The 26,931-nt window shown below is 35.8% G+C and overlaps 1 protein-coding gene across 2 annotated transcripts in view; it reads left to right on the forward strand.

Moving 5' to 3' along the window:
* HECTD2 (HECT domain E3 ubiquitin protein ligase 2) overlaps window positions 1–26,931 on the forward strand; it is a 74,082-nt gene that overhangs the window by 24,464 nt on the left and 22,687 nt on the right. For both annotated transcript variants that reach the window (XM_084635603.1, XM_084635604.1), the window contains 10 exons: window positions 2,060–2,198; window positions 5,093–5,195; window positions 6,720–6,809; window positions 9,565–9,629; window positions 13,615–13,660; window positions 14,925–15,034; window positions 16,526–16,674; window positions 18,939–19,062; window positions 23,983–24,079; window positions 24,642–24,749. In XM_084635603.1, the coding sequence (XP_084491729.1) occupies window positions 2,060–2,198; window positions 5,093–5,195; window positions 6,720–6,809; window positions 9,565–9,629; window positions 13,615–13,660; window positions 14,925–15,034; window positions 16,526–16,674; window positions 18,939–19,062; window positions 23,983–24,079; window positions 24,642–24,749 (1,031 nt within the window). The remainder of the gene's footprint in view (window positions 1–2,059; window positions 2,199–5,092; window positions 5,196–6,719; window positions 6,810–9,564; window positions 9,630–13,614; window positions 13,661–14,924; window positions 15,035–16,525; window positions 16,675–18,938; window positions 19,063–23,982; window positions 24,080–24,641; window positions 24,750–26,931) is intronic.

A 26,931-nucleotide genomic window follows, 5' to 3' on the forward strand; every position in this document is an offset into this window, starting at 1 on the left:
CCTCCCACAGGCAAATTCCCTCCCAGAGCACACACTCCACACCCCCTCCCGTGTCCCTGCTCTGGACCCACACCAACTGGCCTATAAACCGGAATTTCACTGAAGATCAGAAATGCCAGTTTATAGAGCTTTACAATTGGTGAAGTGCTGGATAAAAGAGCTTTTACTGTATATTGATTTCAACACAGAAGACAAAGTGTACAGTGCTCACTTTATATTATTATTTTTATTACAAATGTTTGCACTATAAAAATGATTTTAAAAGTACTAAGTGCAACTTACAAATGTCAATTTTTTTGTTGCATATCTGCACTCAAAAACAAAATAATGTAAAACTTTAGAGGCTACAAGTCCACTCGGTCCTACTTCTTTTTCAGCCAATTGCTCAGACAAACAAATTTGTTTACTTTTATGGGAGATAATGCTGCTGAAAGTGAGAACAGGCGTTCACATGGCAATATGTAGTTGGCATTGCAAGGTATTTACAAGCCAGATATGCTAAACATTTGTATATCCCTGCATGCTTTGGCCACTGTTACAGAGGACATACTTCCGTACTGATGACACTCATTAAAAAAATGTGTTAATTAAATTTGTGACTCAACTCCTTTGGGGAGAATTATATGTCTCCAGTTTTACCCACATTCTGCCATATATTTCATGTTCTAGCAGTCTCAGATGATGACCCAGCACATGTTGGTTGTTTTAAAAATACTTTCACTGCAGATTTGACAAAATGCAAAGAAGGTACCAATGTGAGATTTCTAAAGATAACTACAGCACTCGACCCTAGGTTTAAGAATCTGAAGTGCCTTCCAAAATCTGAAAGGGACTAGGTGTGGAGCATGCTTTCAGAAGTCTTAAAAGAGCAACACTCCGATGCAGAAACTGCAGAACCTGAGCCACCAAAAAAGAAAACCAACCTTCAGGCCACACTGCTTTGGATCATTATCGAGCAGAACCCGTCATCAGCATGGACGCATGACCTCTGGAATGTTGATTGAAGTATGAAGGGACATATGAATCTTTAGCGCATTTATCATGTAAATATCTTGCAACGCCAGCTACAGCAGTGCAATGCAAATGCCTATTCTTACTTTCAGGTGACATTGTAAACAAGAAGCGGGCAGCATTATCTCCTGCAAATGTAAACAAACTTGTTAACCTGAGCGATTGGCTCAACAAGAAGTAGGAATGAGTAAACTTGTAGGGTCTAAAGTTTTACACTGTTTTATTTTTGAATGCAGTTATTTTTGTACATAATTCTACATTTGAAAGTTCAACTTTCATGATAAAGAGATTTCACTACAGTACTTGTATTAGGTGAATTGAAAAATATTATTTATTTTGTTTTTTACAGTGCAGATATTTGTAATCAAAAATAAATATAAAGTGAGCACTGTACACTTTGTATTCTGTGTTGTAATTAAAATCAATATATTTGAAAATGTAGAAAACATCCAAAATATTTAAATAAATGGTATTCTATTATTAATAGTGCGATTAATCGTGCAATTAATTTTTTTAATCGCTTGACAGCCCTAATATAATATAAATATTGAAGCTGGTCAGGCAGTAACTAAGCTTCACTAAAACATTCAAAAGAAATGAAAATTTTTGGCTTAATTTGAAATGTTTTTAAATGAATTTTTTTTTAAAGGTTTGGGAGGGAAAATACCATTTTCTCTCGTTCCTTTTACTTATTTTTCACTGCAAAAAGGGAGAAGGAGGAAAGTAAAATAGGGAGAATGTGTTTTTTCCACAGTGAAATTTTAAATTTTGATATTTGTCAAAAATGGAATTTTGAGCAATATGGAAAAAAATTAAGCTAATTTTTATATTGGTTGAAAAGGCATTTTCTGTCAGTTTCACGTATGTACGAGTTCCTAGTTTACAAAAACAATGTTTAGGTTCTCTTTACAGATTACAATTTAAACTTTAGTCCTTTTGCATAGTTCATATGCCTTTGTGTTTTGCAAGCTAAATAAATCAATCTTTCTTTGTAAATTATGTATATGATTACAATACATTTTACACTTCTTTAAAATTTTTCAATAAGTGAGAGATCTACCACCAATTTGCCTTGATGTTAGGCAAAAGCAGCGCATCTCTATAGATACACTACCACCGGAACCAAAAGCTCCAGTCCCTCCAGAATCTTCCCTTCCCATCCGAACCAAAACTATGAAAGACTTCCAGTAAGTATACAGTTAAAACCAATACAACTCTGTTTTGGTTTTTATTGACTGACTTTCCATTTCATTTAAGTATGTATGTATGTAATATATTGATTTTCTGGCTGACCTCTCGTGATGGGATCAGTACAAGACAACAGAATGCTAGATAGAATGTAATTTTGTAAGTTATTTTGGCTAGGATGTTGGAATTAATACTTCTGTGACTGTGGAAATTGTCATGATTCCTTGCTCAGCTTGGGTTTTATGCATCACCTAAAAGATAGCACCATCAGCAGCTCAGTACCACATGCATTTTTTCTACCATTACTGTTTTCTTGGAGGGTGGGGGAGTGAAAGAACTACTGATATTTAGTGGATATTTAGTTTCAATTAGAGAAAAGACATACTGGGGTATTCTCATGATACAAAAGCTCTTTCGATATTTAAACCACATCTCTGAAGCTTTGCTGTTTATCATCCACTCATTTGGGGTCCGATCCAATCAGGAGCTGGGCATCCTCAACTCTGACTGAAGACATTGTGTACCAGGCCTTTAATTTGTAACTTCCTATGTTTTTGGTCCTTTGACAATAGTTAATAATATGAGCTGTGCCACCTCTCACTTAGATGTTTAAAATGTAGAAATATTTTTTTCATATTATGTGAAAGGACATTGTTGTCGGCAGTTCACTTTTTTTGTAGTTCCTTTTTATTTTTTTTCTTCCTCCTTTCTGTTGATGATAGTGCTATTTTAAATAGCGTAAGTAAGCTTGAAACCATACTGGGGGAAATCCCCTTCGTTCTAGTTCCCTTATGTGAGAAGCATTACACTTAACAGGCCTTTTATTTCTGTGGACTTAGATCAGAGTCCTTACAGGTGAGCTTTATACTGCTGCCCTCTTACAATTTAGCAAAAGGACAATATCATCACTGTGCCAAATCAATTTGGCTTTGTTCCACTTTCATATTTACTCTCTCTGTCAGAACACAAACCTAACTGATCTCATTTATCAAGGAAAAGTTCACAGTTGCTCTTACTGACATATGAGTTTATCTTCTTTTAATAAGTTGGTTGCTTTTTGTGTGTGTTTGAGATTTCTCACATTCAGTAGGAGTTCAAAAGTTCTGATTTGTCAGGTGTTTCTTTACTTAGTGCAGAATGAGTCAGGTATCACAAAGGAATTGGTAAAAGAGAATATTTGGCCAGAACTCAAGTGATCAAAAAACTGAAATGTGACAAGCCTATCTACCACACATTTTATAAATTTTGACTAAAATTTTCAAAGGTGTCTGTGACTTAGGAATCTAAGCCCCATTGACTTTCAGCAAAACATGCTTCTAAATCCTTTAAGCACTTTGAATATATTACATCTGTTTTCACATTTACAGTGTGTTTCATCAAAATAAACAAGTTTATTTCATATGAGTGAATATATAAAAATGTTTTATGTTGTAGAGGAAAAAATTAATTGTGATTTGTATCACTAACATGTAGGGCCAATGTTTTCTGGAAATTGGTGCAATTACTGCTTTTTTTTTTTTTTTCCAAAATGACTTTTCATTTCCGGAATTGCCCTTAATTTTTGGAATTGCCATTCAGAGGGTGAGCAGGGCATGCAGGGTGATGTCCACAGCACCTGTCCCCCACTCATCTCCCCTGCACACAGCGGGCTCCTTCCCTCTGCCACCCAGCACGTAGCTTTCCTGGCTCTGGCCCTCAGTGCCTGGCATTTTTGTAAAGCAGTGGTTCTCAAAGTGTAGTGTGCGCCCCCATAAGGGGGTTCAGAGGACTGTTCAGGGGGTGCGTGGTGGGGGCAGGGAGGGAGTGCCACGCTTCCAGCCCCACTCCGCACCCAGACCAGCTCCACCTCCAACACCTTTTTGTCCTCATCCAGTCCTGCTCTGCCCTCATTCCTTCTCCGCCCGCAGACCAGCTCCACCTCCAGCCCCAGCTCCTCCCCCATCCCCAGTTCTACCCCAGCTCTGCCTTCTGCCCAAGCTCTGATGCTGAGGAAGCCTTGGCTATGCAGTAATGCGGGGTGGGCGCAGACAGATTCCATTACTGGTAAGGTGCGGGGTGCGACTGGAAAAGTTTGAGCACCATTATTGTAAAGGATTGCATATTGCTCATGTTTGTCAATAAGTATATTTTTTATTAATATAAAGCATATCAAAAATGTCTGAAATATATAGCTTTGAAAATCTGAAATTACTGTTTTCATTGCTGGAAAACACTGGCCCTACTAATAGAAATAAGTTGTCGATTGGCTTTGCATGAATGTTTTTACTTTTATTTTCAAGGTATTTAGAGTTTTCCATTATTTCAGACATTAGTTCTTTATGGCTGTTTAAAATGTTCACATAACATATCCAACTCCCAGCTTTCAGCTAGGTGTGAATCTTTGAATTTTATGGTTGCAACAATGAATGTGATCTTACATATGTTATGTAAAATTTAGGAATTTTAAAGCTTGTAATAGAAGCAAAGATCAGTACCTGTAATGTTAAATTAACAGTTTTACGAGGTTACTTACTATTTTAAATTATTTCTACACATTGCATAAGAATTGATAATACATTATTCTATTACTAATTTGTTTTAAAATACTGAAATATAATCCACTGAATTAATAAATATTATGATCAGGTAGTGCTGAAATATATTTTGCACAACCAATTTCAAATGCCTCCATTCTTTTGGAGCATCAGTGTTTCTAGATTTTCAGGTAAAATATTAAAGTAGAAATTAACTTGCACACGTCCATTCTTAAATTCACCCTTCTCATAAATCTGTTTAGAGATGAAAGACACTGGAGTAATAGTGAAGTATGAAGTACAAAGTCTATTTCATAAAGTGCTTAATATTTGTACATAAACTTGTGTGATATATATTTATTTGTGAATTTTCTTTCTAGGGAGGATATGGAAAAAGCTAAGTCATCAGGAGATTGGAAAGCTGTACATGATTTTTATTTAACAACATTTGATTCTTTCCTGGAGTTAAATGCTGCATTTAAGGTAGAAAACAATTCAGAATGCTGCTTAGCTCTTTCTATCTTCAGGATGCTATAAATCCATCACATAAAATTTATTTTTATCTTTGTTTTCTTAAACAGACTAGACTCATAGTATTATCTTGTTTACCTTACCCATACACTTTGTAGTTATAGTATTTCATTGTTTCATTTACTAGTTCCATTTATTATTTGTTTTTAGTAAACCATTTGTCCATTATTCATGTATTAGTAAAGCAATGTTTCAAGGACATTTGTAGGATTTAAAACAAAAGAAATTCAAAAATTGGTGTCCTGAGAATTAAAGAAAATGCAAGGACTTTATAAAAGCTGTCTCTGTACAACCCATTTCTGAAAGATTAACTTTGCATTATAGTAAATGAAACTATATACATATTATTTTGTTAAAATTTGTAATACTTTATGACTATGGAGTTGCTTTACTATCTTTTTAGACTATTGTTGATTTAGATTCCATTGCTGGTAAAATAGTTATCTGACAGCCCTGGAGACTGAAGCCCTCAATTCCCTAATCAAATACAGTATGGTTTGTGGCAACGCTTTCTTCCTTGCATTGCTTTCTTAATGTGCCTCAGTCCAGTTCTGAAAGGATCACATCTATGGGTGGGTACTTCAGTCTCCATGACCAGTAAATTCTTCTTATTTTTTTCAGAATCTGCCTGTGGCAGTGCTATTTCATGTAAACAGTGGGATCTGAATTGAGGGTATTAATTCGTGTCACACAGGTTATCTAACAGATATTGTGTGGTAGTAATTTTGTTGCTCTTGACTGTTGCTGAATTTGAATTTGAACCAGTGACTAGAAATGGTAGACTAAATCACCCATCAGCTGACACATCTAATGTAGTCCCATTATTTTAGACTTTTGATAAATTGGAGCCAGGTGAACTTTGCTAACATAATGTATTCTTGCATTAGAATTTGAAAAGATACAATATCATATCTGACCTGGTTTCTTTTTTGTTGTTACAAAAAATTATCAATTTATTTGTTTCAGAGTAACAGCCGTGTTAGTCTGTATTCGCAAAAAGAAAAGGAGTACTTGTGGCACCTTAGAGACTAACCAATTTATTTGAGCATGAGCTTTCGTGAGCTACAGCTCACTTCATCGGATGCATACCGTGGAAACTGCAGCAGACTTTATATACACACAGAGAACATGAAACAATACCTCCTCCCACCCCACTGTCCTGCTGGTAATAGCTTATCTAAAGTGATCATCAAGTTGGGCCATTTCCAGCACAAATCCAGGTTTTCTCACCCTCCACCCCCCCACACACTGCATCCGATGAAGTGAGCTGTAGCTCACGAAAGCTCATGCTCAAATAAATTGGTTAGTCTCTAAGGTGCCACAAGTACTCCTTTTCAATTTATTTGTTTTCTCTGTACATACTTTTTTCTAAACTTGATACAGATGTTAGCACACCAAAACTTTTATTTTTAAGGGAATTTTAAAATGACATTTGAAATAACTTGAGTAAAAAATGCTTATGATTTGAATTTGCAGAAAGATGTCAGTCTCCCTTTCAGTACCATTGAAGACTCTGGAATCAATGCTAAATTTGTGAATGCTGTCTATGATGCCTTACTAAATACTGTAAGTAAAAAAGATGTTTTTAAAATGTTTTAAAAGATTCACAATTATGAACTGAGGAATCTGCTGAAATTGAATAAAATGTGCAAGTTTATGTGAAATCACCATAAAATCCTGAAAACTGCACTCTACGGATAGAACAACTTTTAGTTAATAATATTGTTTATATTTTGGCAGAGTCTAGAGGCCTCAATAAGGACCAGGATCCCATCATGCTATATGCTGCACAATCATAGCAAGGCATGGTTCCTTGCCCCAAAAGCTTTTTATCTGTATTGAAAAAAGATACAGAAATGAGTGTAGGAAGCAATGGGGAAGATGGAATGAGGGTGACAATCATATGAATATGCATGGGCAAGTTAAATGTGCAAATGATGGGTTCCAAATAATTTGAAAGTTATTTTTTCTTTAATAATTAAGTGTACAGTATAGGCTATTCTTGACCACTTATTAATATAGTCAATTTTTTATTCTTTATTTGATTGATTTTGTGTGACCTTTGGTGTTTTGCTCAACAAAAATATTTGTATCTGGTATAGTGAACTTAATATTACTGTTCAGTAAAGGATATTGTGTAACCGTTAGTTTGCTTCTAAGCTATCTGTTTGCATGGTACCAAACTGTTCTCTTTTGAGAGGCATGAAAGAAAAAATGGTAATGAGGACTTTTCCCTCACAACATCTGAGGTTCTTACTTAGGCTCAGATCGTGAAAATGGCTTTTGCAGGTAGATTCCTGTGATTGTGCAGGACACCACTGATTTCAAGCAGGCTGTACATTGGGTATAAAGGTCCACATGTGCAGTGTTCTAGTGAAGTTAGAAGGACCCTAGCCCTGGCACAGCATAGGGCTCTGACCTCATAATCAGATTGCAGGATTGGGGACTTGGACAGTAGAAAGAGAGAACCTTTTCTTACATACTAACAAGTAGTCAGGAAAACAAGATAATAGAAAAAGAAACCATAAGATAATATATAATATGTAAGAGACACTAGTGATACCAAAAGTTAAACTTAGTTGTGCAATAGAAAAACATATTGTTTCCCAATGTATTGATTCAAAACAATGGTGCAATCTTTGTCTCATCACTTTCACTGGACTCCCAGTCTAAATCTATCTCTCTAAGTTTGGATGATATACTTTTTAGATGATGTAGCTTTTTATTAAACATATTTTTTTCCATGTTTGCATCCAATGGAAAAGTTTTGTGCCTATTTAATAGGGCTTAATATAAGATAAGGTATTCTGGTAACTTAAACGATATTTTATATAACCAGACAGAGAGCCTAGCTAGCTGTGATTTGTCGAGGGTGGTCTCTGATTTTGTTTCTTTTCTATGCATCCAGCCTTGATAATTTGTATTACTTTAATAATCCTCCTATGGTGTCACATCTAAATAAAGATTTGGGGAAAATGTAATAAACTGATAACGTTTTGATTGGGAAGTGTAGCTGTGGTGAAAACACACTTGCTCCCCTGATTTGTTTTTCTGTTTCAAATTCTGCTAGTAGTATTACCAAGCACAGCTTTGAAAGATCTGCAAACTAAAAGATTTAAGTTTTTATATATGAAAAGAAAAAAACTATGTACTGAACTTTTTCTAGACTGACTAGATTGATGGGATTTGCCCTTCCTAATTTTTACAAATGTAATCAAGCTATTAAACAAGAGCTTCTGTTGATTAGAGCTAGAATCATCAAGAAGTATTCAGCAGACCTTGGGCATTTAACTTTTGTAGAGAAGGTAATTTGCATGGAGGAAAAAATTAGGACAGCTTTCTTATACAATTAACCTAGTACTAAAGACAGCATAAGGTCATTCTTTCTATTACCATTATAAGAAAATTAGTATTTTAATTCTAAATTAGTAAAATGGAACCCTGAAGACTGGAAATGGGGGAAAGTTAAGGTAGCATTTATTACATATTCAGCAACTCATTAAGAAATTGAATATTATTAGTTCTGCATACATATTTAGTTGTCATGTCCTAAAATGAGAGAATTTTAATAACCAATTTAATAAATCTTGCCAAATCTAATTTACCTGTAGACCTAGTATTCAAAATTCAACTAGCTGAACTAAATATTCATCTGAAAGTTGTAAGTAAAATAATGTTACATATGCAATTTTCATTGAAGGTTTCTCACAGATCACTTTAAAATCAGTTTCTCTCATAGAGTGGGTGGAATTAGAATCTTAAACTTCACTGCTCAATGTAGATCAGTGTAGGTCCGTATGTGCGATATTCCTCATTTTAAGTATAGGGATAACCACAAATACAGTACTGTGGTAAAGTCAAATTTTTAGAGGCACCAAAAGTTTACATTTTCTCCTGGTTTCTTTGTTCAACAGTAAAAGCCCTAATTCTTCTACTGATCTATTAATGTTACTTTATTGTGAACAGAGGGCAAAATGCAATAAACATTTACATGTGGATAATTTTATGCACCTGAGTAGTCCCAGTTGGAACTAACCTGGGCATTTCTCTCAATGAAGGTAGCAGAATAGTATGGATATAAATTTCCCCTTAATGTTAATTGTATTGTCATTAGTTTGGGTTGTTTTAGTTATATATTTTCTGTGAAGTAGACAAAACAAATAGTTGTGTTTTATTGTGGAGTAAAAACTATTCCTAATCCTTTAAATAAGAATATTATCCTACTGTCATGCTTCAACAATTGTATTAGATGAAATGTAAAAAAGAAGTGTACTCTTTAACCTAATGCTGTTTGTTTTTTTTTTCTTTCCATTCTTCCTAGCCTCAAGATATTCAGAAGTCTGTCCTAAAAGGAATAATTAATGGTCTGTTACAGGAGTGGAAAGGGTAATTATAACCAGCATTTGCACACATTTACATTAGTGAAAAATCTGGGTTTATTGTACTAGTATATTATCTTTCTTTAATACATGACAAGGATCTATCGTGTTTTTAGACCAAGAATGAAAAATTATTTGAGTTACATCTTATTTGCTTTATAAGTTTCTCCTTTGAAGAGACACATCTGCTGATCATCTAAATCTTAGTCAAATCCCCTCTGAGTGACTGATCAGAAATAGCTGGAGCTCTCATGGTATTCCTACACTGTAAAAAAACTTAAATTGGGTAGGAGAGACAAGGAGGGTGATATACTATCTTTGATTGGACCAACTTCTGCATTAGCTAACTCAGGTTGTAAAGACATGGCAAACTCGGCATAGCAGTTCATGTTCAACCCCAGGGTTCCTTCTAAGGCTTGAACTCAAGCTGCTAACTCAAGTTAAAAACCTGGTTAACCATGTCTTCACTGCTGATTTAACCCAAGTTAGCCAGCATGGGTTAGCAAACCCAAGTTAACACACAGGGTTTTTTTTCTTTTCCTTTCTTTGTTTTTTACAATGTAGATATATCCTCAGTCATGGTGGGCACTGGTTCAAGAGGACCGCTCCCCAACTTCTTGCTAGAAATTTCTTAGGAAATGGGTACGCGGCTCTGGAGCTCCGTCGTGCTTTTCCAAAAAACCTTTATTTTCCAGCTGGAAACCCTCTTTTTCTTTTCAGCTTTTTGCTTTCAGAATCTCTTCTCTCTGCTGCCTGTCCACAATGCAAATTGCTCTTCGATTGCCAGGGTAATACTTAACCAAGTGGCTTACAATGGTTAACAATGGTGTTCCAGACACAGAATTCTTTTCCCTACTCCACTCTTGGTCATTACTGCTTCTTTTGGTTGATAGATCTCTGCTGGATAGAGGGGAATGTGATGGATAAGCTACTTCCCAATTCCCACCAAAGTGGCTCAGCAAACAGTAATAGCTTAAAACAGAAGAGCCTGAAGAGGCACACAAAAAATTCAGTGAGGGAGGCAAGTCTCAGCAGTGACAGTAACAGCAGCAAGAAAGTAAATGAACAGCAAGAAGTAGCAAAACCACACTGATACACCTGTCATAAAGCTCAAAAAGGCAGGTAGGTAAATCCTCTACCATGAAGGGCGATGAGAGCATCCATGCTCCTCTAAGATAGAAAAAAATCCTTCTTTTCCTACACTATTCCCAGCTCCCCATGCGTCTCCCATTCCATAAGATTCCCCCCACCTCTAAGATGTGGGGATGATTTTTAGTAAATATTTATATTAACTAGTATTTGGGTCCTTTGTGTTGGGTGCTGTACAAATATAGAAAAGAGAAAAGATGCTAAGATAGCTAGCTGGCTGACATTGTTCCTGTTACACAAGGTCCCCCTCACTCAGAAAGTAGCCAGAATTTGGTAAGGGTCTTCCCAAAGGTGTCTCTCATTCAATTATTTAATGGAGAGCAATGGATCGTATATGCAATGAGCACTAAAAGAGCTTATTCCTCCCCCTCTCTCCTTCTGAATCTGTAGACTCTTTCTGTCGTGGACATAAGATCCATGATTAGATCTTAAGATCCAAGATTAAAGAAATACAAGAAAAATTTAGGAGCTTTGGAAGTGCTTCTTGATTCCTCCTCCAACTCAACCACTTCCTTTCACTCTCTTTCCTCAAAGAACAACTGTCTGAATCTATTCTTTAAAATCTTAACTAAGCTCCCAAGAAAGACTTTTTACCCCATAGAATACTGCAGTAGTATGACTAAAAGTATGACTAAAAGGATTATTTTGGCTCTTGAGTCCTCACCAAAAGAAGGCAGGAAAGAATCAGTTAAAGCCTAGGTGGTCATATATTTTCCTGCTGCCACATGGACTTTCCTTTGAAATGATTGCTTAAGGAACAGTAAACTCAGAATGGGAGCAGCCATGAAAAAGCAATTGCCTAAACTAGCAGATCAATAACTTTTGAATAAGCTGCAAAGAAAGGAACTGTCTACAGTGCCCAAGAGTGATGGTGTTTTGACAGGCATGATAAAGGAAACAATCTTCTTCATTGAGAGAGATTTCTTTCGTAAGCACTATGTTGGACAGGAAGGTCAAAGAACCATTCCAAGGAAATTCAGGCCTTAGTATTATTTTTCCAGCCCTCTGTCTCTGTCATCTACTTTGCTGGAGCATCTGTATTATAGTTCAGGAAACTTGGGGTGGGTTTTTCAAAAGTGCTCAGCATTGACCTCCTCTTGTCCCATTAAATCCAGTGGGAGTTTTATCATTGACCTAAATGGAAGCAGAAGTAAGCCAATGCTGAGAGCTTTTGAAAATTCCATCCTTGAAAAGCTACGGCCTTCGAACACAAAATAATGCAGGCCATCTTGAAGACTTCTCATCTCTTCTTTCATAGTAGATGCCACCATTCGCTCAGTTTGATTCTCCACAGGATCACTGATCCCAACCATCATTGTCAGGAAACAAACATAGCTGTGTTTATGGAAAGCTAACCACCAAAGCAACTGGTAACCCTTTAACACCTTTCCATGGAGGAGGACCATTTGGTGAAGCTCTCAAAAAGGTCATGATTAAAATCCCTTGAGGACAATTGACCCAAGAAATATAGACCATTCAGAAATTGTAGGCTGTCTCTTCACACATCTCCAATAGATGCTACAAGAATGAATTCACTTTTTCTAAACTATGAAAGCCAATGATTACAAAAAGCACACCAGGATTTCTGCAACATTTCCTATATCAGAAACAAGTGGGCAGTTTGATTATACTTGTAATACCAAGGACATTTAAGAATGATTCCTGCTTTCTGCTCTCATGAGAGGGATTCATCAGAGACTTCTACTTCCAGACTCTTACATGGACTTACCTTGTGGGATTTACCTCATGGCTAACACTTCCTCAGAGTGTATCATTATCAAAAGTCATATTAGTTGAGACTCATTACAGCATATTCCATAGGGAACAAAGTAACCCCCAGGATTTCAGACTTAGAAGTGTATCTCATGTCTTAGTATCCTGTTATTTTACCCTAATCTAAAATGGCCCCAAAAAGAAAACTGATATATCTCAGATTTTTGGTTTGTTCTCAAGATTTATCTTAAGAGAACAGAGCAGTATTGATGGTCAAGTTTTTCTCTTTTTTATTAGTCTTCAACATAGGAGTCAGAAAATCCAAACAGGACAAAGTCTCTTCTTGAATCAAATGCTTTGTTAGTAAAACATTGCAGGCCAAAGGTCTCTCCTTGGAGGGACTGTGGACACGCTCCTCTGAATCAGCTTCATTTTCATGGGCAGAGAAATCTTAAACATCAATCAAGGAAATGTATAAAGCAACCATTTGCTTCCAAAAGGAGTTCTGGGTATCTCGTCGTACAGTGTTTCATAGGAAGGTATTCAGTGAAGTGGTGCTTCAGCAATTTTTTTCTATGCTTTCCAGTGTTTCTGGCCTAACCTTGTTCTTCCCTGCCTGTCTACTTTTCACTTCTGGCTATGCTTTCTATGCAGAGGATCAATGGACAAGTCTCTCTAATAAAAGACATGTTCTTTCTTGTCAATTTCTCTTACGTGGGCATGTCTGCTGATCCTTCTTTATATTGTTTCAGGAATACATAGGGTCAATCAACTTGGTGTATCTTCAAAGGGTTCTTCAGGATCATATTGAGATCCTTTTAGAAGACATTTTCCCTGTGTACATAGTTATTTACAGTAACATGCTTCTTGCTTATAATAACTTTGGAAGAACTCTTTATGGCAGAAAGTAGGTGGATGGTGGGTTCCTCAGCCTCTGGTTTACAATGATAGACTACTTTTGCTTCTTCTAACCGATCAGTGAAAGAGACCCAGAGTATGTATAGATTGTAGAAGATCAACAGATATGGTATCTTTGGAGAAGCAAAACTGAGAAGTTAGATACATGTTTTCATTGACTGTTAATTTTTTTATACTTACATATGATTTTGGTATAATCTGTTTGTTCTTAGGCCACGAACAAAAGATGATCTTAGAGCATACTGTATACTTCTACAGGTAAGAAAAATAAAAGCTTTTTAGTAAAACACATAATCTGTTTAATGCATGATGTACAATCCTGTATGCAATCAAAGTGTAACTAAAGTGTACTGTAAATTAAAAAATATAAGTTATTTATACATGTATATAAAAAAAATACGTTAAATGGATTTATATTTAACTTCCTTGTGTATGGAAACTATGTTCTGAAATATTTACAGCTACCTTACAGAAAAGTCTACTGCTGTGGGTTTTTTCTTTTAAAATTTTAAATTGATATGAAACATAGAGGCTTTCTTTCCAATTAACATGCAAAAACAATACAAATTTACTGCTTGGAAACTGCCATCTTGCAGGATGAGAGAGCAAAGTGGGTTATTTTATTTTCTACCCATCCCCTGCTCTCCTGCATTGATCTGCCCTTGTGCCCACTTTCCCAACAGGCTACATTCTGCATATTTTGAGCAGTTTTGTTTCAACAATTAAATAAGGCTGTAATGTTGCACGAAACATACAAATAGTATCGATAAATACATCAGATACAGAGGTAAGAATGCCTGAGTCCTATTTATACTAGCATTTGACTGTTGCTGCTACTAGTGGAGTTGCACCGGTGATGAATTATATGTCCAAATTTTACTAACGTAGATGAGGCTTGTGGATGTGTTTTGTACACAAGAGAGCAGTTCACCAGTATTTGGGGATAAAATCAGCTGGGAATCTAATTCATGTAGGAGAAAAGTTTTTCAGTACACCAGGGAGGGGAAGCAACTGTGAATTGTGTGAAATATAACCTGCTGTGATAGTGGAAATGTGATCAGTCCAGTGCAGGGGTGATGATAGAAATTAAGACTAATGCTCTAATCCTGGAAGATGTCAATCATTAGAATCTATGTGGAGAAATATAGTTGTATATAATATTGAGCTGTAAGGTCAATGCTAGCCACAGCCGTAAGAATATTAAAACTTCCATAAGCTTATCCAACATGTTTTAATTGATGTTCACTTATAGCGAAGTCTTCATTAAATAAACCTCTGCTTTCTGTTTAAAATGTAAGAGCATTTTAAATGTTTTCTGTTGCTATATTGAAGTTGTACATATCTTTTGACTTTGAACAGAAGTTGTAAATAAAAAATTATCTATTATTTTATAATCTTGACTCTATCACAGCAATTTTCAGAATGATATTTTCATCCATGATTGTATTGTTTGGAAAAGTGTAATGGCTTTTTTCTTTATACAATTTTGGTACTAACAACATGTTTTTAATATCTTTTGCAGAATCCTCAGTTTAGTAACACATCTACTTATGTCATCTATGCTCACTTGCTAAGACAGATAGCAACCTTGGCAGAAGCTGACCATCATTTCCTAGCTCACTGGTTTAAAAAGTAAAAAAAAAATACTTTCCATCATATAGGATCACAATTTTTAGTGTACTTTCATTTTTGTATTCTGACAATTATACTATATTAATTATATTAACTGAAAAGTTTTATTTTTTTAAACATATATGGAAGGAGCAGATTGTGAGATACATACATAGTTCTCCTATACTCATGGAAGTTACAAGGCTATGTTAACTTTTGCACAGATCCCATTGGTGGAAGCGTAGCCCTGTTGGAGCTGTGTTAGTAGGGACCACTATGGGCTGTAGCCTCATCTGAATACAGGGTTTCTGTCTGAATGAGCCTGGCCTTGCAGGTTATCTGCTAGGTTTGGGGGCAGCTTTTCCATGAGGAGGTAAAAATTTCCCTCTCAAGCGGAAATGTGTCCTAGTTTACCAAAAAACTCTAATAGCTATAATTTGGTTTGGCTCACTGTTTGAAAATAGTGATTGTTCTCTTGGTTAAGAAGGTAACATGAAGATTGACGTTTTTCACAGTTACAGCCAGGATAGAAAAGCCAAACAATACTAAAAATTTGAACTTTTTATCTTTTAAAAAGATTCATAGATATTTAGGTCAGAAGGGACCATTATGATCATCTAGTCTGACCTCCTGCACAACGCAGGCCACAGAATTTCACCCACCACTCCTACAAAAAAAAAAACCTCACACCTATATCTGTGCTATTGAAGTCCTCAAATCGTAGTTTAAAGACTTCAAGGAGCAGAGAATCCTCCAGCAAGTGACCCGTGCCCCATGCTACAGAGGAAGGCAAAAAACCTCCAGGGCCTTCCAATCTGCCCTGGAGGAAAATTCCTTCCCGACCCCAAATATGGCGATCAGCTAAACCCTGAGCATATGGGCAAGATTCATCAGCCAGATACTACAGAAAATTCTTTCCTGGGTAACTCAGATCTTACCCCATCTAATAACCCATCACAGGCCATTGGGCCTATTTACCATGAATATTTAATTACCAAAACCATGTTATCCCATCATACCAAGATTTTGCACTTCTCTTACTATATACATGGAAGCTATGTATTGTACAACATAAAAAGTGTTTGTAGAATACTTAATCTATACTCAAGAGTGCATGACGTTCTTTTCAGTGTCTCTGTTCAATGAAGCAAAATATCTCTAAATAGAAAATTCCAAAAAGCTGTCAGGATTAAAAGACAAACTTTACAGAGAACAGATAATTTCTATCTTTCTATTTACCACTTTAATAAAGAGCCAAAGGAAAGATGTAACTTGTGATACAGTAATCTGAAAAAGATGTAGAGACTAAAGCATATCTAGAGTACGCCTGATGCATTCAGTAGAATTGCTATATCCTTTAAAGAAAAATATTGCCACATGTCAATGTTTAGAAGTATGCAGTTGTCAATAAACTTTATATTGGGAATTTTGTCCATTATGTGGTAATTTATTATAGTGGGCTTCAGTGGGGGCAGTACTAGCATAAGAGTAACTTCAGTGTGTTTCTTCTAGGATTTCGCAGAGAAGGTTTAAGCAGTTAGTAGACAGGTTGCTGCAATTTATTTCTTTACGTCTGTTCCCTGCAAAACCTGAAGAATTCCCACCCATGATAAAATGTACCTGGTGGATTCCATCAGCAACCAAAGTCTTGGCTTTATTCAGTAAGTTTTTCTCACTAAAATTGATTATTCTTAGTTCATAATTCTGTTAGGATATATGGGCTTTTTCTTTTTACCATAGAGATATAAAATGGTAACTGACAAAATAGATTCCTCAGTCAATCTCATCAACAGACCATGATGTTCCCACAGCACTTCAGTTTTTACCACTGCATACTGAGAAGAATGCAGCCCCGTCTACACCTACCAAATGCTTTTTCCATTATCCTAGAAGAATGCCTTTAAACTGTACCCAAAAGCAAGATTTTCCCTGCAGAAGTGATCTAGTCTACATAACTATCACTTCTTTCCTAATCCTATATGTATATTTAGGGAGAAGGCGCATTCTTATCTTGCACTTCAGGGGATGAGATTTTCTCTCACAAAATTGTGACCAATTAAGTTTTAGTCAAAACTCACAGGTGCAGATAGGAATATATTGATATCAAATGATTATACAAAAGGTTTCTCCAGCAACTGAATAAAACTGTAATGTTGTAGTAAGGATACATATATTTTTACCACATAAATACATATAAAAAGATATAGGTAGTCTGAACACAAATCAAATTGAATGGTCAGCATTTAGCCTGTTTCCCCTTAAAAGAAAATAGATCAAATGAATGTGAGATACTCTCAGTCTCATAGATAGCCCATACCAGTCTCACTGATATTTGCGGCAAATTGCTGACATATAAATCCACCAATCCCACTGGCACAAGCCTGTTAGCAAACATGCATGTGGATTAGCAGATCTTAAAAATTTCCAACATGCAGCATTCAATTTATTTCACATCCAGTGAAAGTCAGATCTCGTTATAGTGCAGTATTTTATACACGTTTTTTATTGTGGAGTGAACAAATATTTACAAACCTTAGTATTAAATTTGGAATTGCTAATCCAATGTATTGCTTGACTGATCGCAATAAATGCATTGCGACTCATAAATTTGGGCTTGTTGAAAGGAGTCATCATTTGCCATGAATATTAGGTCAGTTATGGGGAGTGGTTTCAAGTCTACAGTGTGGGCCCCTTTTTTCCATCAAGACAACAGTTGATTAAAGATCAGATCCCCAAGTAATGACAAGTTGGCTAAATCTTGTTCTCATTTAGTATCTAACTATTTCACTATGAAGCTTAGACAAGAATTGGAACTCTGAAAGGAAATAGATAGGGCCTGGAGTGCATCCATGCCTTTTTTCCCTTTACTAAGACTTCATTGAACTTATACCTGTAACATAAAAACATATTATGTCAATAGATGTGTTTGAAATATCTAGATAAATTAAGACTTCAGGGTCTTGAAAAATAAAATAAGGAATCAATTGATTCCTTAATCAAAGGTGTCCATTGGTCTGGTGACTATACTTTACTCATATAAGCCATAAATAAAGAGTAGACTACTCTTTGGTTTCAGAGTAGGAGCCGTGTTAGTCTGTATTCGCAAAAAGAAAAGGAGTACTAGTGGCACCTTAGAGATTAACCTAAGGTGCCACTAGTACGCCTTTTCTTTCTACTCTTTGGTGAAATCCTGGCCCTGCTGAAGTCTATAGGAGTTTTATTACTCTTTTATGGGGCAAGATTTCACCCTTATATTGAGGTACAGTCAAACTAAGATATTTTTTTCAGGAAAGCCGTCTTCTATTGCTGATGAGTAAAATACTTTTTAGATTTCCATTGGAATTTCAAGGTTGGGTTTTTTTCCTTAAATTCTTACAAAGTATTTGGAAAAAATGGAAGCAGAAAAAAATTACCTTGGAATTTTGGTCCCTGTTTCAAGTCACTGATCACAAGCATTAGCTGGTACTTTAATTTCAATGACAAAATCTGTTGGTTCTTCATAAAATACCAAAAAAATAAATTAAATGATACATATCAATTGCATGTCAAATTTCCATATGTCAGAGACATGTTTGAGATAGCAAAAAAAAGCAATTTGAGTCCCTAGACTTATTATTTTTTAACATTCAAACTGCAAAATAAAAATATTTTAAAAATGATCTTGAGATTAGCACTTGTTTGTCTAGTTTCTCTTTGATTATAATGGTTTGTAAAGTATTCTTATTAAGTATTGGTGTGCCAGCATGACAATATTTATTTTAGCAGAGTGATAGCAGTGCTATAGGTAAGGTTCAAAAGAGATGGCTGTATAACAGCTGATTTTTCTAAGTGCTCTGACATTCACACAGCTTGAAAATTGGTGTGCCTCATTGGGACAGTAGTTTGAGAGAGTTCCTAATAGTGATTCTGTATGTTTTCTTTGTAGATGCTGCAAATAGCCTAGCTAATCCTGCTATTATTCCATATATGGATTTTTATAATTCTACTTTGGATCATATTGATCTCATGGAAGAGTATCATAACTGGCAGTGTTATGGAAACTCTCACAGGTAAAAGAGAAACTGGCAAGAGTCAGGTTTTGTCTAACAATGAATAAAAATAGATTGATTTTTTTTGTTGTTCGTTATAGGTTTGTCTATTTATTTTAAAGTTCAGCACCATGTCTTTTTCAAATAGATAGTTTTGACAGTTTCAGTAAAATCCTGACCCTACTGAAGGCATTGGAAGTTTTGCCATGGACTTCAGTGGGGCCAGGATTTCACACTTTGATTTAAATCAGATAAAAGGTAAAAATTGTAGACAATAATATAAGTTCATTGTTTGCTAATATTGACAGTACAAACGGCAGCTAGTGAAATCTAATTACAGTAGAACCTCAGAATTACAGACACCTCAGGAATGGAGGTTGTTCGTAACTCTGAAATGTTCATAACTCTGAACAAAACATTATGATTATTCTTTCAAAAGTTTACAGCTGAACATTGACTTAATACAGCTCTGAAACTTTACTATGCAGAAGAAAATGCTGCTTTTAACTATCTTAATTTAAATAAAATAAGCACAAAAACAGTTTGCTTACCTTGTCAAATCTTTTTTTAAACTTTCCCTTTAATGTTTTAGTAGTTTACATTTAACACAGTGCTGTACTGTATATGCTTTTTTTTGGTCTCTGCTGCCGCCTGATTGTGTACTTCAGGTTCCAAATGAGGTGTTTGGTTGACTGGTCAGTTCGTAACTCTGGTGTACGTAGTAACTCTGAGGTTCTACTGGACAAATTTTTTAATATGAATTATTTTTATCATGATACAAATTATTTTTGTCTGCCACACAATAAGAGAGACACCTATTAATATCAAGTGGCATTAACCATTTTATATATAAAACATATCAGACATTCATATACTATATGAGTCCTTCCAGAATTTGGCTCTGATCCTGCCAAGACTTAAACACATGCTTAACTTTACAGACTGTGATCAATTTCACTGAGGTCAATAGAACTATTTTCAGTGCATAAAGATAAATGTGAGTAAGCCTTTGCAGGCTTAGGGTCTTTCTTTAACTGTCACTTTTGGCAACAAGTCTCCTGTTCTAAGTAATACTTCAGGTTATTAAAGTGGAAGAAAATGTAAAATTCAGTTTATTTTTCACTGTTAGGCTGTTTTATTTTTTGCATTTTGCTCAGTTTGTACAGTGAAATTAAGACTTTAGATTCTCATGAGACAGCACAATATTTGGGTTACAAAAACAGAAGAGGAATATTTATTAAAATTTTCGTTTGAATTTAAAAAAAATCTTTAATGAAAACTTTTTTCATTGATTTCACAAAAGCTTGTTTTTACAAAATGAAAATTTTGGATCAGATTAGATAATATATCATCTCATTAAGGATTTCTGAAGGGATCTTGGTGGCTTGAATCAAGAGAGACTAATTATATCTTTCTTTATTTTACTTTTTATTTTTTTATTTCAAAGTACACTGAAATGTTCTCAGTAAGTTAAAGATACTAAAAACAAATGCGGCCTTGTGTTTATATATGTGCTATTTGTATTGACTTTAGTAGGAGCTGAAGAAAACCTTAAGGGCAGAATTTGTTCACACCATTACAGGTATTTTAGATCAGGCTTCAGTGTGATGCCTGATATTTGGATTTGGAAATATAAAAGCATTTTACAAACTTTTAGTATCATGGAATCTTGTCGTACAAATATCTTCAGAAAACTACAGAATTTCAGCTGCAAATTCACAGGTATGTCCCAGAACTGCTGAGCTTCAGGAACTTCCTAGGAAACAATGCCATTTGGGTTCACAGGAGTGCCTCCTTCTGGCTCTGAACATTCAGAACCAAGCTTTTAGTAGGGCTATTTGGCCTTCACCCCACCTCAGTTCTTTCCTTTTCTTGGCTAGCTATAGACATTGGGGACCTATTGTCTATAGCCAGACATGTTTTGTTTGGCTTTTGGCCATAGTGTAGTTTAGTCCAGCTATATCACTCTTGGTATAATTTTAATTCTTTTTTTACTTTGGGGTTTTTCCCTTGTTTTTTCCCTTGTTTCTGCAGTATTACATAGTCTAAATCCCCAGTGGGGCCTCAGAACAGAGGACTGTAGCCAATCTGGACAAGCATACCAGTTTCAAACTGTGTTTTTTGTGTGTGTAGTCTTCACCATTCTTGCGACCACAACCAGCTCCAGTAACTCTGACTGTTTCTCCTTCCTTCAGCTTATATCTGTTATGATCTGCCTGGCTTGGGGGTGGAAAAAAATAGTAGGTCAGTTTTGACTACTGATGTTCACGTGGCTTCTGCATCCACTAAGCAACATATTTAACAAATTGCCTGAGAAACCTGTGCCATTCATTAATTTCTAGTCATCTTTGGTGGTTGGGGACCATTTGGTCCATTTCCTTGCAATGGGGAGTGAAATTACCATGGATCATTGGTGGTTAAAGTTTGGTTGGGCCACACAATCCAATTCCATGGGGCAACCCAGTCTCTCTTCCCATATGCTTACAAGGGTTTCTTCTCCCTAAACACTATTCAGAGCAGAGGACAATTCTCTGTAAAGTTTGAAACTACAGAAGGAAGGTGCCTGATCAGCACAAAGGGGATGTTCTGTCTATTCAAGATCATTTCTCATGTAAAAAAATCAGGATAGATCCATGATGATATGAAGGCTAAAAAAATTAACAGAGTTAATGAAGAAATTCAAATTACAAACGCTGATATTTGCTTCCATCATTCTTATCTTTTCTCTATGAAGCCTGTATAAGGCTATCAACTTTTTTAAAAGATGCTTACATATCTCATTCAGACTTACCAACACAAATATTTAAGTGCAGGCAACAGACATTACTGTTTTCTGATTTACCAGTTGTTCGGCTGTGCTTGCACCATACTTCTGATATTAAGGTATTCCAGTGTACCTGTACTTGGAGAACTGGCTGGTTTGCATTTGTATACCACAAACCTTAGAAGAATTCCTGAAAGTGACATGGGTATTGCTTCATTTCTCTGGTACCTACTCAAAAGATATCTTCTTATATTGGTGCAATCCTGGCCATTTTTTATCCTGAAGAGAGATTTCAGGATGTTTTCTAAGCTACTATTCCATTAAAGAATAATTATCAAATGTCAGTGAGTTTCTTTCTAACGTGGTTAAGTCTTGTGGCCTCCTGCACCTATGTCACAGGACCTAGTGGTCCCTGCCTGTGAATGAAGCCAGTGCAGTACTAGTTAGCTGCCCGTTAAATTCTCAAAACAAGGATGATATGAGAGCACTTCTCATCATCCTGTTTTATACCTCATGATCAGGAATATACAGAGGCAAACCTTGGGGAAAAAAAAAGATTATTCACCAGCAAATGTAGTTCTTTAGGAGGGTTGCCTCTGCATATTCACACTCTGCTCCCACCTTTCTCTCTTCTTCACAACTTTGTTCTCGTGGGATTATGGAGTTCATTTGGTGGTTGTGGGCTCCATAATCCTTTGTATAGGCTTGAGTCTCAATGTTCAGAGCAACAGTGGAGTGTTTTCCAGAAAGTTCCTGAAACTCAGCTGTACCAGGCCACACATCCCATAAATGTGAACAAAAGAAATACACTCAACTTAAAGTTATTGGTAAGTAATCTTTTTTGTTAGGTTTTATAAAAATTCTTGATAGAAATGCTGTGCTGATGCGGTTCACATACATTTCTTATTTTTTTTGTCTGTTGTTAATGTAGCTGTAAATTTTTGTATTGTAACAGGACATGTGGACCACTTCATCAGTCTTAGAGTTAGTTTCAAATTGATTTTTAATGAGTGGTGTAGAATATTTAGTAAGTTCATTTTTAGTTTACATGGTGGATCAATGTTTCTTTAGTGAATGATGTCTCTGTTGACTAAGAATACTAACTGTTGACTTGTGGCCCATATAATGTTGTTAAAGGTGAAGGATGAAAGAAACTTTAGGTATTATATGAAAGATGACACTGTTTTTTTGGCAGATAGTACAGTGGACTAATACACTATCCTTGCATGTTGGGGGCCCAAAGTCCAAATTCCTGCACAAGTTCCAAGGCAAATTTTGTTTTGGGAGGGAGTGTCATACTTCACTGTAGTAGCTTTATGATATGTACAATGTTCTACACAGTTATCAGAGAATAGGCTAAGGAGACAAATAACTTTACTGCATGTCATGACTGAATACTAGCAGAGCCACATGAGGAAGCTTGGACAGCATCTACATGCTCTGTTCTTTGCTCAAGTTAGTGCTGTCTATGCCCTCACTTTCATGAGAGCTTAACTTTAACAAAGAAAACTAACAAAAGAACCATAGGTGTCTGTCACTTTTGGGATTCTTGAGTGTTTATCATTCTTAATACTGATTGATTGAAAAATAATGTTACTAATGGCCTGATCTTTTCAGAAGTGCTGGATACCTGCAGCTCCAAATGTCAATCAGGCCCCAGCAAATAGCATAAAATACAAGTATTTACATTATGTGCTTTAATTGACTGGAAAATAGTAGACATGAGACATCTTTTTTGCAATCAAAGTCATTTAAAAATTAAGTTTTTTTTTATTCTTTAGCTCTGCTTAACAATTCAAATTTAGTATTTAATACCAAAGATACTGTTTGCATACTATAGTGTCTGGCTTTCTTCTTCAGTCACGTGAAAGTGCAATGATGGTAGATGCTACAATAAAGATTAAAGGTCTATTGTGAAAAAGTATATACAAATACTTTGAATGCTAAGTCCTTGTTAGTTAACACTAAAATGGTTTGCACAAGATTAAATTAACATCTGTGCACACAATGCAGAAAGAACAATAGCTATTTCAGAAGAAGAGTTATTTACAAATAACTCTTATAAAATATTAACGGAGGGGAAAATTACTAAACTGTAATACAAAGATTGATTCTTGTTTTATTATCTTTAGTAAAAATTACACCTTATTTAACTTCCTGTCTATTTTGCCATTCAGGTTTTCTTTCTGTCAGTATCCATTCATTATTTCTATAGCAGCAAAAAAAGTTATTATTCAAAGGGACTCAGAACAACAGATGATAAGCATGGCACGGGTAAGTAACTTTGTGATAAATGATGTTCAAGTAAAAATAATGTTATACATTTTAATCTGTTAAACATTCTGTAAAATTATTCGTTGCAATCTCTGAAATTTAGGGCTAACCTCATAAGAAAAAAAAGTTAGATCATTCTGTAACTTCTAGTCTGCAAAAGGCCATGAAGAATGCTTACACAGTGTTCTTGTTTTAGTTTGCTTAGGGCTGCGGTAGCTTCATAAATGTGTTTCTACAGTATAATGTGCTGTTCTTTAGTCTTCTGCAATATATGAATCTTTCTTCACCACTCCCATGAGTGACAGGCAGGCCAGATTAATGAGGAAGATAATTATGAGGGAATACATTGCCCTGAAACGCATTGTTAGTTGTCAGTTTTATTCTGCTAATGTGAACAATGATAGATCGGAATACAAGAGTACATATACAGGTCACAGGACACAGTGTTGGATATAAGGGAGAAGTAGCTGTTAAGAGGAAATGGTGCTAGGTACTGAGCTGATCTGGCTTCTTAAGCAAAAATGTTGTGTATGTAAAATATTTTTTTTTTTATTCCAAATAGCAAAGCCTGGTGGACAAAGTCTCTCGCAGGCAGAGACCTGACATGAATATGTTATTCCTAAACTTGAAAGTGAGAAGGATGCACCTTGTTAGTGATTCACTTGATGAGGTACAGAAAATGGAAATTAATTAATGTTTGTTGAAAAGTATCTGTAACATTTTTAATTCAGTCTGATAGGACTTATTTCTATAGTGAATCTATTTAAAACATTTGTAATGGTAGCTGAGGAAACTAACCACATTTTCAGTCGTTGTCTCCTGCACATTTACCCACTTTACACACACAGTTATGTGTATTTTATGTATGTACATGCTAACTAAAAATAAATTTTAAAAATATTAATGTAAAGTTAACCCATTAATAATACTGTGCATAATCATCAGATTATATTGTATCATATTCCAAGGTAGGAGTTCCAACTTCTTCTAATGCTTTAGATACTGTGTGATTTCTTCTTTCACGACCTTCTCTCCTCAAGTTTTATAGTGTAGGAGCACAGTGTAGTAAAATCTCATTCTGTGGTGGGCAAGCTAGTGTTACCAAGATAAGGGGTGGGGGTTGTTTGATTTGTAAAAATCTACAGAATCATAATTGCAGTGGCATGGCAGGGGAGCTCACTTTTCCTCTAGTGGTGTTCCCCAAGGGTCAGTCCTAGGACCAATCTTATTCAATTTATTCATATATGATCTGGAGAAAGGGGTAAACAGTGAGGTGGCAAAGTTTGCAGATGATACTAAACTGTTCAAGATAGTTAAGACTGTGAAGAACTTCAAAAAGATCTCACAAAACTAAGTGATTGGGCAACAAAATGGCAAATGAAATTTAATGTGGATAAATGTAAAGTAATGCACACAGGAAAAAATAACCCCAACTATACATACAATATGATGGGGGCTAATTTAGCTACAACTAATCAGGAAAAAGATCTTGGAGTCATCGTGGATAGTTCTCTGAAGACATCCACACAGTGTGCAGCGGCAGTCAAAAAAGCAAATGGGATGTTAGGAATCATTAAAAAAGGGATAGAGAATAAGACAGAATATCTTATTGCCCTTATATAAATCCGTAGTACGCCCACATCTTGAGTACTGCGTACAGATGTGGTCCCCTCATCTCAAAAAAGATATACTGGCATTAGAAAAGGGCAACTAAAATGATTAGGGGTTTGGAACAGGTCCTATATGAGGAGAGATTAAAGAGTCTAGGACTTTTCAGATTGGAAAAGAGGAGACTAAGGGGGGATATGATAAAGGTATATAAAATCATGAGTGGTGTGGAGAAAGTGAATAAGGAAAAGTTATTTGTTCCCATAATATAAGAACTAGGGGCCACCAAATGAAATTAATGGGTAGCAGGTTTAAAACAAATAAAAGGAAGTTCTTCTTCACTCAGCGCACAGTCAACCTGTGGAACTCCTTGCCTGAGGAGGTTGTGAAGGCTAGGACTATAACAGAAAAGAGAACTGGATAAATTCATGGAGGTTAAGTCCATTAATGGCTATTAGCCAGGATGGGTAAGAAATAGTGTCCCTAGCCTCTGTTTGTCAGAGGGTGGAGATGGATGGCAAGAGAGAGATCACTTAATCATCACCTGTTAGATTCAATCCCTCTGGGGCACCTGGCATTGGCCACTGTCGGTAGACAGGATACTGGGCTGGATGGCCCTTTGGTCTGACCCAATATGGCCATTCTTATGTTCTTATGGGTCCCCCACTCCAGGTCCTGCAGTTGGTGGACATTTTGATAATACAGTGTGGTCGGAAATGGGTCAAGTTGGGTATCATTCAAAAGTCCTTTCTCTAACAAACACTATGGCACCAAACAGGACAAGTCTGGAACAATTATGTAGCTATACATTAAAGAAAATATTTAAAAATAATTTTTTTAAATTATACTTTAACACAGGCTTGTCAAACGTGGCAGCCCTCATGAAGTTCTGTTGAGGCTCTTGACTGACAATAATGTGTTATCGGTTAATGCCCAGAACGTGATACCTGGATTAATATTTTTAAGGTTGCAGATTACTATAAACGGAAGGAATGCTTGAAGTTGATTGCCATCATCGGTTAAAAAGGTGATACCATTGAAATTATGATTCCATAGATTTTAATGACTCAAATGACACTTCACTTACCTTTCTATAATTAACTTGCCCACAGAATTACACATGCTCCAAGATTATTAAATACTTTAGGCTTTCTTCTTCCAATTTCTTACCCAAATTTTTAACCCACTGCTGCCATACCCAGGACCCAGTTACTCAGAGAGAGCATGGATGAGAGCTATTTGGT

This window comes from Lepidochelys olivacea (assembly GCF_965140295.1).
Source record: "Lepidochelys olivacea isolate rLepOli2 genome assembly, chromosome: 7".
NCBI lineage: Eukaryota > Metazoa > Chordata > Testudines > Cheloniidae > Lepidochelys > Lepidochelys olivacea.